The sequence below is a fragment of the Eulemur rufifrons genome, chromosome 28 (genome assembly GCF_041146395.1).
Source record: "Eulemur rufifrons isolate Redbay chromosome 28, OSU_ERuf_1, whole genome shotgun sequence".
Classification (NCBI taxonomy): Eukaryota; Metazoa; Chordata; class Mammalia; order Primates; family Lemuridae; genus Eulemur; species Eulemur rufifrons.
The window spans coordinates 48,211,763-48,229,971 of record NC_091010.1 but is presented as its reverse complement, the minus strand read 5'-3'; the positions used below and the strand labels follow the sequence as shown (position 1 = coordinate 48,229,971).

The following is an 18,209-nucleotide window of genomic DNA, read 5'->3' as shown; positions in this document are numbered from 1 at the left end:
TGGCTATATATGCATTTTACTGCCTTTTCTGATTCCAGTGAGCAATATTTGTTAGCATCTCCTTCCTTATGACAGCACATCTTTGGAATACTCATATCCCAAGTTAGATCTTTGTTACAAAAAAAAATCAGTAAATGGCAATCACTTCCTGCTGGGCAAAAAATTTAATTCCTCATCCTGAAGTTAAGAACCCACCAAACACGGTGTGGCAGCTAGTAAACCCCACTATGGGTGTACTAACTGCTGTTCTCACTGGCACCGTGCCTTGCAAAGTGGAGATAGGCAGAAATGCCTCTGAGTGTAATCCTGGCACCAGAGAAATCATGTTTTCTCTGGGCCAGTCATCCACTCCTCCCTCTATAGCTCCATTACAATATAATTAATTGTTCGATGTCCCCAGGAGTGCTTCTCCCCTGCCCTCTCCCTATTATACACCTTGAAAATTAGTTGAGAAAATTTCCTGTCAGGAAGGTTTTGGCTCTAACTTTCATGTTAATACAGAAAAGAAAATTCTGCAATGGAGAAGCAAAAGTAATAGTTTTTAAAAAGTGGCCTAATAAAACATAATACACCAGCATAAGGAAAAGGGCAAACAATATACATTATAAAATAATCCAGGATTAAAGGTACCCTTCTTTGAACAATCTTATTCTATAAACACTTTGCAGGCAAATAATAGATTTTGAATGCAAAGATTTTAGGTTTGACTCCTGAGCCCATACTCTTAACTACTTTACTGTTTCTCAATGCCCACCATTCCTGAGATTCCTGTCTTCTTTTTAATCTCTGGCAATCGTATACAGGCACTCCAGGATTTTCTCCATATGCAATGATACTATCTCTATCTCCTAAGGAAACAGAACTCATATAAACTTTTGAGCTTGTTTTCTATCTCAATGCATTTGTCACATCTTGGTAAAATGTCTGTATTTCTTCAAATCAAAGGTGTTAGAAAAAGGAGTGGATAGGTGTTGAAAACTGGCTTCTCAGTCTGTATCTACGTTTTAAGTCAAAACCTTCCACGATGGAAACTCGCTGACAACAGGGACCACTTCTACGTGAAATGCCTAGTACCTGTAAGAATGTGAGTATATGATAAATGTTAAATATTAAATTTAGAATGTTATCATAAAATGTGATCTGCTGATTAAGAAAATGGACTTTTCCCAAGTGGTCTTTTATTGTAAGAGTTACCATTACTGAGCAGAGAGAGCATTTTTCAGGATTAGTCAAGAAAGAAAATGATGGAGTTCATGTCCTAGACTGTCAAATCCACCTAAATATAAAAAAATCACAACAAAGTGGAAGTTAAATCTTAGAGACCCAGAGCTTTTGTTAGAAAACTGTATGTATTTGCTTACTAGAGGTTGGAAGAAATGGAAGAAACTTTCAAAGATAGCAAATGGGAAAAGGTATAACAGACATTACTGACATAATAGGCTTGGTAAGACAACTTGAAAGAAGAGAAACTGATCACAAATTAATTCTTTTTTAAAGCAAGGGAGGACAACTGACACAGGAAGAAAGGCAACATGTAGAAACAGAAGCAGCAATAAGAAAGTCAGGGGAATACTGGAGGAGGTCTACATGGAGTGGATGAGTATTTCTATTTTCATGGGGTATATCAAGTTAAGAGGACAAATGTGGCCAAAGACAGTGGACTATAGTCAGAACTCTAAAGAATACTTAAAAGAGCAGGAATGGGTGTCTGTGCTTGAAGAGATAGGGGAGAGAGAGATAATCAGTACTGGACCCTGAATTATTTCCCAGGTACACCTTCACATACCCTTTTAACACATTAACTGCCATGTGAGTTGCATTTAACTCACATTAGTTTTGAGTCCAGGGCCTTGTGAAGCCTATGTAACTCACAAGTCTCTCCAAACTGGGAGCCGTGAGAACTACTTTTCATGTTGCATATAATTCATGCACAGAAAAAAATAACAAATTTTTCATTAAATTAGAAAGGATCATTTTGTTTTCAAAGTTTTTATTCTTTTTATTTTTTTTTTGGAGACAGAGTCTTGCTCTGTTGCCCAGGCTAGAGTGCTGTAGTGTCAGCCTAGCTCACAGCAACCTCAAATTCCTGGGCTCAAGTGATCCTCCTGCCTCAGCCTCCCAAGTAGCTGGGACTACAGGCATGTGCCACCACACCCAGCTAATTTTTCTATTTTTAGTAGAGACGAGGTCTCACTCTTGCTCAGGCTGATCTCGAATTCTTGACCTCAATTGATCCTCCCACCTCCACCTCCCAGAGTGCTAGGATTACAGGCGTGAGCGACCATGCCTGGCCCAAAGTTTTTATTCTATTTTCTTAATAAAACACTGTGGCTCCCAAGGAAAAATTTTTTTTTCTAGTGTGGTAGTCAATGTGTTAAAAGGCCCAAAAGCCATCTTTGTCAATGATCTTATTTTTTTCTTTGTAACTAACATAACCGATCTTGCTGTCTGGTGCCAACCCTAGGCAAAATTGTGGAGCCTATTGTACCCTTTGGCAATTTTCATATCCATCTGCCAAGAACTGCCCACTTACTTCCTGTTTTCCCAGCCTTCAAAAAAGGACTTAATAAATGCCCAATGTCTGAGGAAGGTTTACTGTCATTTACAGTATAAATGGGAACACAGTGGATTTTAACAGGGAACAAAACTTTTGTAGCTAAGGGAATGAATCTCCATCACTGAAATTTCAGGTCAGGAGTTAATCTGGAGGACAGTTTTTCTGTTTTCTGAGGACTCCTCAGATGTCTACCCCAACTGCCCTAAAATTTTCCCATGTAAGCAGTTGTTTGTTGCTATTTCAAAGGCTCATCCTGGCACTCTGGGCAAAATGATAGACTCTGAATGTCATATAACTGTATTCTTATTTGCTTTGTTATACTATTAAAGAGTTTACTTCCAAAGTATGAAAGATAAGATTTTTATTTTTTTAAATAGTGAAATAAGTGAGAATAAAAAACATATTTGAGAAGAAATAACATTCTAACCTTCTTTTATTTATACAATTGTTACATAGTCAAAGAATTGCCTGGTTTTTGATTACTTTAATTGAATTTGAGAGCAAAATTTAGTAAGTCTTCCTAACAGCTAGAATGACAAAAATCTCTGAAGCACTTCGTATAACATTTAAGTCATAATATTTATGTGTTAATGAATTTCAAAGACCAAAGGAAAAAAGCCAATGACATTTTTATGAAAATTCTAAATAGAGAAAGCAGATCCATATGAGCATTTATCTTTTAAAAAGTATTCTCCATTCTGAAATATTTCATACCTCTTTACAATCCAAGACAAACAATTGATAAAATTAACTTGGAAGGATATAACTGAGCACACATATACCTACTTACCATTTTTCTTCTATCAACTAAAATATGTAACAGCACCCTTATTTATGAATACTTTTTCTTTTCTTAAACCTGACTTAAAGTATAACCACACCTAACTTTCTTATAGTGACATTCTAAAGACATAGTCTTAGAGAAAATTCTAAAAAGAAAGGCATCTTCCAGAAGTTTTAAAGAAATGGTGCCATTATGTTAAGAGAACAACAATAAAATTGGAGAAGTCCCCTAGGCTGCTAGCTTTAAGATGCTTCAGGGAATTCAGAATTAAGCAAGAAATCTTGAGAAAATATAAGTCTTAAGAAGAAACAATAATTTATACTAAATTTCATTTTTCACTTTTTCTGATGGCTAGAATTCTTAATCTAGCTGGGCATAAAAAATAATTTTTGATTACAAAGGTGATAAAATACCAGAGGCATAGGATAAAGGCAAGAAATCGCCTGAAGGAAAAAAAAAATCATTTGTCCTGGATTATTTTAGGGGAAAGATTTGATGATTTCTGTATTATTCAAAGACATCTACTTGCATTATAAATTGCCCACCATCCCTTTTGCATGATACCAATTTCTGCCCAGAGAACAGAATGCTTTAAACAGGAGGGCTGGGCAGTTTTCCATTATTTTTGTGAAGCAATATTAACACAATATTATGAATGACTGGTCAGAAGAAAAACTGCTGAGTTCATGAACTAATGAACTATTCTGTTACATTTTAGCTACAAATCAGCAAAATCACTGTTTTAAATGACAAGTGGTCTCAGTGATTCCTAACAATCTTCCAATGACTCTGAATGGCCAGGTCTTGATGCTCTGTAACAGTAAGAAAGCTAAAAGGCTCACCACCCTCTTCGTTCTGCCAGGCCTCTCCACAGAGAATCTGTCCTGACCATTCTCTCGATGAGCTTCTTCCATAACATGCCATCAGATGTCACTCGGTACCATTCCTTACACACTAGTTCAGCAGCACATAGTGATTTGGCATCCAGGTATGACAGAATGTTCTCAGCAATATGATCCAAACCCCGAGCTTTCAGTGGGGGAGGAAGAGGCAAAGAAAAAGATCATAGGCGGTGATGAATGATTTTTTACAAAAGGTCCTTTAAAACAGAAAAGCATTTGCTGTGTTATGAAGGCACATCATTGTCCCTAGTGTGGTTCAGTTTCTTTTTCAAATAGAGGCTTGGGTAAAATGAGTGTCAATAATTTTTCCATAAGGTTACAGAAATGAACAGTATTTTCCATCTTCCTTTAGATAAGGAAGTTAAAGCTAACAACCAGCAACCCCCCCAAGACATTAAAAATAAAAAGGATTCCAGAAAACAATTCACATCTATCTATATGGATTTTAGCACTAGGGGATGTTCTATGGATGGCATCTCAAACTCTGTGATTCAGACCCCCCCAAATCTCTATATTAGGTCCATTTCTCATTCTGTTTCTATTACTGCTGCAGTTCCAAAGCTGTTCAGTAAAAGAAATATCCTTTAAATGTACTGGGGGAGAGGCACTAAGTCAGAATGTGCTGGTTATAGAATTTTGGACATGCAGAAAGGAGAGAAGGAAGTACAGATTGTTATGGGAACATCCCGAGAGAAAGAGAGGTATGTTTAAGTTCAAGGATGAGTTTAATTTCAGATGTTAAAAAAAAAAAAACAAAACTGTATTTGAGAAAAGCTGCTGCTATAAAACCTAAAGGACAGTTGAGCAAAAAAAAAAAAAAAAAAAAAAAAAAATCCCAGACCAATAGATAACTTGGTTAGCATTTCAGAGAATATTTTGTAGGATATGGAGAGGAAAACAGTGGAGAGTAGATCTTTGGGGTGTAAACCAGATGGGCTTCCCAATTAAATTCTCCTCTAACCAAATATGTACTGAGGCATCAGAAGAAAAGATCCTATAAAATAGGATGATCTCACTAAAACCTTCTTTTGATTGCTGTTCTAAATTGACAAGTGAGACAAAAACATTCAGTTATTCCTCTTTACAGGTTACATATCAGAGGTTTTTTAAAGACTTAAATAGTTCAGAAACATCCCTTCATACTGTGACTCCCTTAGGCACAAACTTAAACAGGAAAGAGAGCACCGTATTTCAATTTTTGCCTTTCCCTTGAATCATAGAGATGCACTTGGATGCCATTAGCAACAATCCAAATATGCTTAAACATTATTCTAATTATAAAGATTGTATGGATATCAGTCACACTTTTCAGCAGACTTTGGAAAGAAAGCATTAAATGGATCTTGTTTGGCTGGCATCACATGTTCATATTTAAGCATAAGCAGATGGAGGCATCCATCACCTAATTCTTATTAAAGGAACATGACTATAAGCCAATTAAGGATATAATAATTAGTTCTTCATGCAAAACACAGTGATGGTATAATTTCTGAATCTTTATGTTGAAATTCTCTACACCATCAGAAGTTTCCAAAATGCATTCCTGTATTTTTAATGGCTGCCATCAAACTGCTCCTGATCACTCACTATGAACCTATAATAATTCTTTGGAAGTAATTTCACCTAACATTCCAAACAAACCCATTACATTAATGGATTACAGGCATTTTTTGAAGTAGTCTGGTTTACTAAACATAGCCAAGATGGTACAAGTTTGTAAGTTTAAATGGCCATAAAGCATTAGACCGATGATTTAATACCTCATAGAGTGGTCAGCAGATACACACTAGGAATCAATATTAGGCAAAGGATACACAGGTCTAATCAACTCCTGTTCAATTCTTAGTGGTATAAGCTTGAGAAAGCAGCATGTCTCAGTGATTGGGGAGAACAAAATAATGAGGTACACACAGATCGTTGGCATAAATAAAACTGTTTGCCTATGGCTAAAACAAAGTCCAATGAGTAAAGGGGCAAAAATCTACTCTATTTAACAAAAGATATAGGTAAAATTCAGTTTTAAAGTGGTTGTTTTAAAGATATAAATAGGCATTTCTTTTGTTTTAAAGGGCAGTAGAAATTTGTAATGTAGGAAAAAAAACTTTTTAAAAGATATAATTTGCAAATATAAAACAAAGTATTAATAGTAACATACAGTTCTGGAGAGGCTACAAGTTGGTCTATTTTTCTTAGAGGACAGTTTGGCAGCATGTATTAAAAGCCTTAAAAATGTTCATACTCTTTAAGATAGCAATTCCACTTCTCATATTTTTTTCCTAGAATGCCCACAAGATTGATATATAAGAATGTTCACTATAGCATAGTTTATAATAGGAAAAAAAAAAATCTAAAACTACCTAAATTGTTCAATAAAGGGTTAAATAATATGTGCATCAACCATTGTAAAGAATGCTGTGCAACAACTGAAAAGTATGTTTTAAAAGAACACACATTTAGGAAAATACATTAAAAGAATGTATGAAGAAAAAATGTTACAAAACATTTATGATCACAGCTTTATAAGGAAATAGATACACCTGGAAAAACCAGAAAGGCTACATGCCAAAATACTAGTAGCACATTTGTAGTTCTCTCTGAATGGTGACTTTCTGGGAAATATTATTTTTATATTTTATGCTTTTTTGTATTTTCTAAATTTCCTATAACTTCCATGGAAGAAAATTTATAAATTTCCTATAATCAGAAAACCCATCCCCCCCCAACAAGATATGACATTTTAGGTAAGATTCACTCATTTTTGTACTATTTTTTCTTTTAAAATAAACTTTTAATGCATGAGAATCCTGTATTTTCCTGAGATAGCATTTCCCCCAAATACAGATGACTTTGTAGTGTTCTAGGTCACCATTAAGCATTCAGAAAAACCACAGCATCCTCCAAGAAAAAAGTATTTTAAATATCATTTTCTTTTATCTCTATATTTATTTATTTAACACCACTATAAGGCTCCTGAGATACCCTTCTTTTTTAAAAAAACACCCAAGTAAAAATGCTTCTTGGCCAGGCATGGTGGCTCACACTTGTAATCCTAACACTTAGGGAGGCCAAGGCGGGAGGATCGCTTGAGTCCAGGAGTTTGAACCAGCCTGGGCAATAGCAAGATCCCATCTCTACAAAAAATACAAAAATTAGCTGGACGTGGTGGTGTGCATCTGTAGTCCCAGCTACTTGGGAGGCTGAGGCACGAGGATCACTTGAGCCCAGGAGTTCAAGGCTACAGTGAGCTATGATATACTGTACCCAGAGCAACAAAGGGAGACCCCGTCTCAAAAAGTTAAATAAATAAATAAGTGGGGGAGGTGGATAGCAGGATATGCAATAAAGAGAATACAGGTAAAAGTGGAATCTTTATTTCTAGAGTTTGGTGTTTTTTTATATTTATATCAAGAAGGTACAATTAAAGGACCCAATTGATAAAATCAAGCCAATAAAGTCTTTTAAAAAGAGAGATGGATAGCTAGAGATCCAGTTCCATTACCACTGCAGCAAATTAATAGTTTATAAACACCTGTAGACATACCTGGCAGAGCAGTTATGAAATCCCTCTGCAACATAGGTTTAAGATATGAGTTTATGTGCCCATGTTGGTAATGACACATTTGGGATATAAGATGTTCCACAAATTCCACTTGATCGGACTCTGACCACTGCTCAAAATATTTGACACACAGTTCCTTTTCCTTTTCATAGCTTGCAGAGAGTTTTCGTTGCTTGGGCACAATCATGCTGGAAGTGCCATTGGCAAGTTTTGTCTGTAGAAGGCAGGGATTAAAAGAAACATATTATAATTAGTACTGAAAACGAGGGATATATATATATATGACTTTCTGATCTGGCACGCTATGTCTATATGATTGAGCCCAGTTTGTTGTTCTATTAAATAGTATTTGGACATCTGTGAACATACCATGGTAAGTCAGTAATCAGGTATATTGCTGGAAGACTAAGCATCCAATTTCTAAAAGTTCACAGAAAGATATTATTTGAAGATACACAGATGATAACTGAAAGTTGAAAGCACATTATTATTATTATTATTATAGCAAGCAACAAAACTAATTTGCTTTTTGTTATATATACCAGTTACTGGACATTTATACAATTACTTGCTCACCACTTATTTTTTAACTGTCAAATAAGAAGTCTCCCATGCATCTACAATGTGCCAAACCTGATGTTGGTGCTAGGAATACAACAATGCACAGAAATGACAGTCTCTATCATCAATAACATATATTCCAGTGTGGGAGACACATTAAAAACATAAGCAAATGAGTAGAAAATATAATGAAGATAGTGCTATGGGGGAAAATAAAGCAGGATGAAGGGACAGAAAAACAGGTATGTTACTGTGGTAGGCAAAATTGTAAGAGGATCCCCCAAGATTCTTGGCTCCTGATGTACACAGACCTTTTCTGTTATTCAAATAAACAGTAATATAGGTACTGCTGTGATTAAAATAAGGACCTAAATCAGTTGATGTTAAGGTAGGGAGATTATGCAGGTGAGTCTGATCTAATCACACAAGGTCTTTAAAAGCAGAGAGGCTTGCGCTGAAGCTGGACCCAGAGGAGATTAAACAGAATATACATGAGGATGTGATCTCCTCCATATGAAACTTCCTCATCTACATGGCCTTGCTGCAAGTCACGCCTTTTATCTTAAAGAAATTGGTCAACATATGAAGACTGGGCATCACAATGCATGATACGAAGAATCTGGTTATAGCTTCTATAACTATCTGCAATGAATAGGCCCAGAAAGGGGTAAGAGACTTTGATTGAATGAACATAAAAATTCTACCTATTAAGAACAAGTCTGGCTCTGCTAACTGACCTTCAAAGCTGAAATATAAAACTCTTTGGGAAGTATGAAAAAATGCCTCATGGTGTGCCTCTGTGAATGCTGGCATAATTGTAAATAATATCAAACTCCATTTTCTAGTAAGTATTAATTTTAAAGGAACTATGTCTGAAATGGCACTGTCTTGTCAGTCATTTCCGTTTACCTTTTTACTTCTGTCCGGAGTATATTTGTGAAGAGTCCCTTATAGTTAGTTACATTTTATGGAAGTCAGCACACAAACACAATGACATTTGAGCAAAGGACCATTAGTTTATGTTTAATAAATGTACCAATTTTAAAAAAAGAGTTTTCTCCAATTGGTTGCAGAAGAGGAAGGGGGCCATGTGGCCAGGAATGTGGTCAGGCTCTAGCTGCAGAGAATAGCCCTTGGCTGACAGCCAGTAAGGAAAAGTGGAGACCTCAGTCCTACAATGGCAAGGAACTGAATTCTGCCAACAAGAATAAGCTGAGAAGAGGATTTTCCCCAAGAGCTTCCAATGAGAACTCAGTCAACACCTTGATTGATTTCAGCCTTGTGATTCCCACAGTACAGAAAGCAGCCACACTGTGACAGACTTCAGACCCACAGAACTATAAGCTAATGAATGGGTATTGTTTTAAGTTACTGAGTTTGTGGTGATTTGCTATAAACAATTTAAAAAAATAGTACAGTTTTTTAAGTCTAAGCAATTAGATAGTTTGCAGAAAGAGGTGACATTTGAACTAAGACATGAAAAAAATGTGGGAACTAGACATTTTGTTACATGAGGGAAGAATGGTCTAGGCAATGGGAATTTTGAAAGCAAAGGTCCTGGGTGGCAGTCTGCCTGGCATGTTCGAGGAACAAGAAGGCCTGGTGTGGCGGGAATATGATGAGCAAAGAGAAAAAAGGTTGCAGAAGTAGTCTGGGACAAATAATCCAGGTCATTCAGCTCTAGTAGCTAATCTCCAAAGATGGCCCCGAACAATCTAGTGCTCCCTGTACACGAATGCTGTTCCTCCCATCAAAAGTTGGACTTTATGTCCTATCCTTTAGAATCTGGGCTTTGACTAACAGAATGTGGAGAAAGTCCCATTCTGGGATTTCTAAGCCCAGGCAGCTTCTGCTTACTCCTTCATAGAGACTTCGTAGAGTCACCATATAAGAACCTCAGGCTACTCTGCTGGAGAGAGAGGTATGGAGGATGAGAAGCTACACAGAGGCCATATGGATAAACACCCAGAAGCATGAAAGTGTCACAATCTGACACCTTTTAAAAGGACCATGGCTGTGTGGAGAATAGAACATAGGGACCTAAATGGAAATAAGGAGGCCAATTAAGAGACTACTTTAACAGTCCATAGAAGAGATGACAATCTCCTGGACTATAGCAGTAGCTGTAGAAGTGGCGAGAAAAAACGGGATTCAGTGTATATTCTGAAGGCAGATCCAACTGAATTTGCTGATAGACTGGATATGGATATGAGGAAAAGAAGAGGAGACAAGGATCATACTCAGTTTTGAAGCTGGGGGACACTGTAAGAAGATTCAGGAATCAACAGAAACTTTTGCTACTCTGAAGAAAGTATGATTTTCTTTACAGGATAACCACAAAGGAGTAAAACTAGGTACTTCTCAAAGTAATTTGATGGATCTTTGGCATATATGCCTAAGGTAACCCCAATCTGGCATGGAGACCCATTTAACCATAGTGTTCATTCCTGCTTAGACACACTGTATGTGGAACATGCCATAAAACTGTTCCAAGTTTAGATAATCCACGTTGGCTATTTAAGGCACAGGCTTGCCTTATTTTCTCAATGTTAAATCCTATATGCAGGCCTCTTTACAAAATAAAGATACACAGCTGAAAGTGTATTTTCAAGAATGGCCTAATGCCATTCTATTTACATAGAAAGAGCAGACACCTGTAAACAGCAAGCCCTGGTGTTCAGAGCTGGATGTTTTCTACCATAAATGCCACTGTTGTCTACGATGTAGACTAAAAATGATTAATAAGAACCTCGTTGGACACAGGCCTTCAGGGACTTCAGGGCTGCTTTTTGTGTAGGTTATTTGTTTGCATCTCAGAAAAGGAAAACTCATGAAATGTGGAGTAAGATTTACGGAGCTAACAAATAAATAGGTGGGTTTACAAGCTTGACCAAATGCCACTTCTCATCCCAACAACCAAAACCTCCCACTCCATCATCTTTTATATATTTGCTGTTTGTCTTTTAAAAGGTGGAAATGAACCTTAGTTGGGTACTAACAGAGTACTGTTTTCTGGTTAAAGACCAGAAATGCCAGTACCAGAGAACAACAACCAACAAATTAATGAAATGATTCTGCTTATTCTTTAAATAAATTATTTAAATATTCTTTAATTTAACAGTGTTTTGCTCTATAGCCTGGGATAGGGTGCAGCAGCATCATCATAGGTCATTCACTGCAACCTCAAACTCCTGGCAAGGGATGCTCTTGCCTCAGCCTCCAGAGCAGCTATGACTACAGGCATGTGCCACCACGGCTAGCTAATATTTCTTACATTTTGTAGAGATGGGATCTTGCTATGTTGCCCAGGCTGGTCTCAAACTCCTGGCCTCAAGTGATCCTCCTACCTCAGCCTCCCAAAGTGCTAGGATTACAGGCGTGAGCCACTGTGCCCAGGCCAAACCAGATATTTCTATAATCATGCGGAGTCATGTTTTGTTCAGCTGCTATTAGACTGTTAACAGATAAAACTGCCTAGGATATAATCAGTTTGGTTATCCTACTGCAGGAGCTGAAGTTTAGTCAAGACATTCTTATGTTTTCAATGATCAAATCATAAAAGGGACTTAAAATATTTGGCTATTGGAAATGAAGTACAAACTGAGATTTCATGAATCTATGAATTATTCTGGGCTATTCTAGCTGCATTTTAGTAACTGCCCCTGAAAATAAGAGTATATTTTTGTGAGGCAGAAACACACATACCTGCCTGAGACCCATTAACACTTCAAATGGGTTACTCCTAACCACTGCCCCATAGTGTATTGTTTTAAAGGAGCTTTGGCCCTGGAATAAAAAGACCTAATTTCAAATTCTACCTCCTCAATTTACCAGCTGTGTGACATGGAATAAATAACTTGATCTTTCTGAGTCTCTGTTTCCCTCATCTGTAAAATGGGGTAATAACAGGATCTACTTCATTGGAGTTTTGTGAGGATCAAATATAAAACCCCATGAAAAGGATGCTTAGCACACCACCTAGCACACAGTGAAATGCTCAATAAATCGACATTCTTAATGAACTTAAGACACTGCTGGAGTTGGGCTTTCCCCCTCTTATTGAAATACATTCTTCTTTCTCACTATGTATTTTTTCCATTTTAATTTTTATTGAAGTATAACATACACAAAAGTGCATAATCTTAAGTTTGCAGCTCAATGTATTTTCACAAGGTGAACATACCCATGTAATCAGCACCCAGATCAAGAAGCAGATTATCACATGCCTTACAGGCGCCCTTTTGTGTCCCTTTTTGGGTCACTAGCCACCTAAGAGTAATCACTATACTAATTTCATTAAAAAAAAATATTTTTTGAAAACCATGTGCCAATACATTTACAGTAGCATAAAAACATAATATTTAGGTATAAATTTGACAAAATTTATGTAATGCCTATAAACCAAAAATTATAAAACATTGCTGAGGGAAATTTTTAAAAGAATTTAAATAAATGGAGAGATACATTATGTTTATAAATTGGACTCAATATTGTTAAGATGTTCATTCTTCCCAAATTGATCTACAGAGTTGGTGCAATATTAACCAAAGTATCAGCAGGCAAACTAACACGCTGATTCTAAAATTCATATAGAAATGTAAAGGATCAATACTTAGACAAAATACTCATAAAAAAAAAAAGATGAAGGACTCAGAGTACTGAATTTCAGGACAGGGAGTAGTAATCAAGATAGTGTGCTTTGGTGTAAGGACAAAAGTACAGATCAATGGAACAGAATAGAGAGTCCAGAAATAGACACACATGTGGCTGAGTTTTAAGAATGGTATCAAGATAATTCAATGGAGAAAGGATAGTCTCTTTAAACAAATGATGTTGAAACAATTCATTTGAAGCAAAGTCTCATGCTGTTGCCCAGACTAGAGTGCAGTGGCATCATCACAGCTCACTGCAACCTCAAACTTCTGGGCTCAAGCGATCCTCCTGCCTCAGCCTCCTGAGTAGCTGGGACTACAGGGATATGCCACCACACCTAGCTAAGGATTTTGGATTTACATACAAAAGCTAAAATAATAAAACCTCTAAATAAAGAAAAGAAAATCTTTGTACCCTTGGGATAGGCAAACATTGAAAAATTAAAAAAAAAAATCAATAAATTGGCATGTGGCAAAATTTAAAACTTCTGATTTCTAAAAGAAATAGTTCAGAAAATAAAAAAGACAAATCACAAACTGTGAGAAAATATTTGCAAAATATGTATTTGACAAAGGGTTTGAATCCAAAATATATAAAGAACTCTTAGAACTCAATAATAAGAAAATAAGTAACCTTGGTTTTTTTTAATGGGCAAAAGATTTGAATAGACACTTCACAAAAAAAGACCCATGATTCATAAATGGCCAATACGCATATGAAAACATGTTCAACATCATCAGTAATTAGGGAAATGTAAATTAAAATCACAAGATAGTAATACATGCTTACTAGAATGGCTAAAATTAAAAAGACTGACCATTCCAAGTACTGGCAAGAAAGAGAAGCAGACTGGATCTCTCATACATTGCTGGCAATGTTTATAATGGTAGAACCACTTTGGAAAACAGGTTGACGAGTTTTTTGTAAAATTAAACATATACTCACCATATGACCCAGCAATTCCACTCCTAGGCATTTACCCTCTTAAAATGAAACATAGTTTCACACAAAGACTTGTAAATTAACGTTCACTGTTGCTGTCTTCAGAATAATCCAAACTGTAATAATCCAAATACCCATCAAGAGATGAACTGATAAACTGTGATATATCTGTATAATGGAATAGTACTTAGAAATAAAAGGAGTTAACTACAGATACACAAAATGATAAGGATGAATCTCAAAAACATGCTGAACAAAAGAAGCCAGGTATAAAAGAGCATATACTTTATGATTCTACTTGTATGAAACTTTAGGAACAACAAATATAATTTTAGTGAGAGAAACAGATCAGTGGTTGCCTAGGGCTGGATGTGGGGATGGGATTGACTAGAGGAGGCCACAAAGGAACTTTCTGAGGCAATGAGAATGTTCTCTATCTTGATTATTACACAAGTGTATATGTTAAATAATTGTCAAAATTCACTGAACTACATACTTAAAATGGGTGTATTTTATTGTATGTAAATTATATCTTAATAAAGTTGATTTCAAAAAATTCTAAGGATAGAGTACTCTAAAGAATAAATAATACTCTAATATATATTTCATTTGTAACTAAGATGTTACATTTGTAGAAAATTCAGGAGATAAACATCTTTGTTTTCAAGCCCCTTTCTTCTACCATTCTCTAATACAGATTTTTCTACAAATGTCTAAAGTAAATGCAGCAAAATTTCAATTTGAGAACTTCTGAAAATCCACAAGGGCACAATGAAAAAGTTCAATTATTAAAAAAATCAAAAGGTTGTATATTAGAGGGTATGGGAGAGAGGGTAATGGTTACTGGTGGCAGTAGAATTGATTTGGCTTTCCCAACAAAAGCCTGATGACTCAACCACTACTGTCCAAATGTCTACGAAAGCTGACAAACAGCCTCAGTTTAATGGTAACACTAAGTTTCCGCCACCCCTGCACATCTCCTCTTCTGCTTTTCTATTTACAGTGAACACTTGTCTAGAAAAGAAAGAAAGAAATAAGCTGTCGGGTGACAAACACACAAAATGAAAGGAGTTAAGTATTTATAACTGTCCTCCAGCTTAGCTCTCAAAGGCTAAGGGCTAATATTTTCCCCCTTGAAATGATATTACATGTACCACTTTCAAAATTACCATGAATTTCTCTGAAGCTGCAGCCTGGGCCTGGAGAGGAAAATACACACTTGCAGATCAACTGACCTAACCACCAACCAACACTGTAATATTAAGTGTGCTGACTTTGCTACCTATATATAGGTTGGAAAAATACATCATGGACTGGCTGAACTTACGGTGAAATAACAGATGTTTCTACAATGGTTCATGCAAACTCTGCTTTAACCAAAAGGAAAGGTGTGGTAAGTAGAGAGAGAAAAAGGTTCCAGACAAAGGATACCATTTAGAACTGGGGCTGCAAGGACTAGATGAAGAAAGTAATTATAACAAGAGAGAAGTAAAAGAGAAAAGGATCTTTTTTGGCTTTGAGGAAAGGCTCTGGCATTGGAAACTATGGTAGGGGAAATGGGACATAATGATTAAGATGATGAATTAATTTAAGAATAAAATGGGCAAAGGTTGTACAGGGGATGAGGCTGCAGCCTAGAAGGGATAGGACAAGAATTGTGACTAAGGCTGGAACTTCAGCATTATCAATCAACCAACAACCATTTATTGAGTGACTACTCAGTGCTGGGCACTTTATCCGATGCTAGAGAAACTGCAGTGAACAGGCATACAAAGTTTCTTGGCCTTCCCTGGGGGGAGTGGGTGGAGAATACATAATAAATATGTTAATTTCAGAAACCAATAAGGATTGTGAAGAAAACAAAATAAGATAACAACATAGTGAATGAATAGTGTAGCCTACTTTAACTGGGGTGGTCAAGAAATGACTCTGAAGGAGGTGACATTTAGTCTGAGATCTGAAAGATGAGAAGTCAGTCTTGTAAAGATCTGGGGGAAGAGTTTCCCAGATAAAAGGGAGAGTAAGTGGAAAAGTATGTTCAGAAAGAAGGCCAGTGTGGCTGGGGCAGACTGAACAAGGGGTGAAATGATGGAAATGAGGTGGCCTGGGGCCAGATCATATAAGGCCCCCTGCGCCATGCTAAGGAGTCTGGATTTCATCTGAAGTGTAAAGGAGATCCCCTGGAGGTTCTGAAGTAGTCAAGTATGACATCATCTGATTGTGCCTTAGAAATATTTACACTAGCAGCCACATAAAAAATGCACCAGGGACTAGGGAGGTGGGGAAGAGGTAACAAGACCAAGTTTCAAAAGCAAAGGAAGGAGGCTCAATTAGAAAGCCAATAAAATAATCCAGGTAAAAGGTAATCATGTTTAGGATTAGAAGAGGCAGATTAGGAAGTATTTAGAAGAAAGGTATTTTAGCCTCACAAAAGAGGAAGAAGAAGAAAGGGCTTGAGACTTTTAAGTTTGGGTTATAGTATACATTTATTTTAGTATAATGATTTACTTCCTCTAAAGGGCTGATCCGTTAGATATTTAGTCTGGTACATTAGCCTCGACGGGGATAAAATGAGGATCCTTGTTCCTATGGCTCAGAGAAACAAGGCAAAACTTGTAAGGGTTTTGCAAAGGAAAGGGAGAGATTTTTAAAGATTTATATTATATTCTCTATAGGCTATTGCTAGGATTTAGTTAAATAAGAATCCAAAAATATTGATTTTAATGTTGTTTTTTCCATTATTTTCCCTTGACTTCTTTGTAAAAGCATCTTAAAAAAAAAGTAAGTCAACACTGACTTGGTTGAATTGAGAGGAAATGGGATTGTCTACGTTTTGATTAGTACGGAAACAGAGGTAAGTAAGCACACATCGGAATGGACATGGTGATGACAGAGACCCCAGAACAGTTCTAGAACTCCTAAAGAGCTAGGGCGGGAAAGAAAAGGAAGGCAGAGATGGACACAGCCCACTGGTATATGAGCATCCCTTTACAAGGGGATTTCAAGAACATTTGAAAGAATTTAGCCATAAATTGAATACGCAGAGAAAAGGTAATGAATGCTCAAAAGTGGGATCATAACTTTTAATGTTCTAATTTTTAGTTCTTGAACTTTATAACTCTCAGTGACCAAAGCAATCCATTATCCTTTTTGGGGTAGTGTGGGGAGTGGGAATGCAAATGAAAATAGTGGCTGGATGTACAGAATGGAGCATACATTTCAAGAGAAGTAAACATCACAGTTCTCAGTGGGATTATTGTATTAATATTTTAACAGCTTCTACTAAATATGATTACATATTAGGTGAACTCATAAACATGTCAGATCTGATTAGTGAACGTGGAAGACAGGAAGGGGCAGATTTGTCAGCAGAAGGATGAATCTCACTGATTTCTAATAACCAACACGGAAAAGCTTACAACCATCCCAATTCTTTTAAATAAAACTCACTAGGAAATGAACTCACACTGTCCCAGTGTATATAATTATTTAAAGATGGGACATTTGCCAATCTTTTTTTGTATTTACTAATTATAGGAAAAGCCATACATAAAATTTACCAAAATCAAAGCAAAGCCATTTTGATTATTTCCTGATTTTTCATGTAGTTAAAGAGGCAGGATAGTCATTTAACATTTTTAGGTTTCAAAACTGAGACTCTGGTTTCTTTAGTAGACTCCCTCATGCAAGTCTGTAGCTTCCAGGGTGATAGGTTCTTTTGTTCTAAACCAAGAAACTCACAGCAGTTTAATTTACTGCTGCATCATTATAGCTACTAACTACACACACCTCCAAGGCTGGTAAAGCCACTGATGTAGACAGTGCCACCTTAAAAGGATTTTTGGATGGGTCCTAGTGATGGGGAAAAAAAGGACATAATGTTTAATTATAAGAAATGATTGAAATAGGCACAGACATACCCCGGGTGCCTCTGCACTGCAGCAAGCTCTAAACTTGTTATCGTTAATGGTTTAAATTTCACTGTGCTAATCATTTCAGGACACAAGCCTTTCTTGATAATCTAATGAATTATTCCAACATCCTTCAGCAAAAAAAAAAAAAAAAAAAAAAAAAAATCCTCCATGACAGCACTAATTACAAGACGTTTTCCCAGTGCTTATGTAAAATATGACAGAGCAGCAGCTTAGGGAATTGCAGAAAACTGCTTCTAATTTCCACTGAGAAACTGACAAACACCTCTCTTTCATCTCTCCCAGCTCTCAAGTAAGATTTAACTTTCTCATTTAGTTA

The 18,209-nt window shown here is 36.4% G+C and overlaps 1 protein-coding gene across 1 annotated transcript in view; it reads right to left on the bottom strand.

Annotated features, from left to right (window-relative positions):
* Positions 1-18,209, bottom strand: part of BTRC (beta-transducin repeat containing E3 ubiquitin protein ligase) — a 157,936-nt gene that overhangs the window by 21,954 nt on the left and 117,773 nt on the right. The window contains exons 5-6 of the mRNA XM_069459999.1: positions 7,785-8,016; positions 4,184-4,370 (exon numbers count right to left, since the gene is read on the bottom strand). Of these exons, the coding sequence (XP_069316100.1) occupies positions 4,184-4,370; positions 7,785-8,016 (419 nt within the window). The remainder of the gene's footprint in view (positions 1-4,183; positions 4,371-7,784; positions 8,017-18,209) is intronic.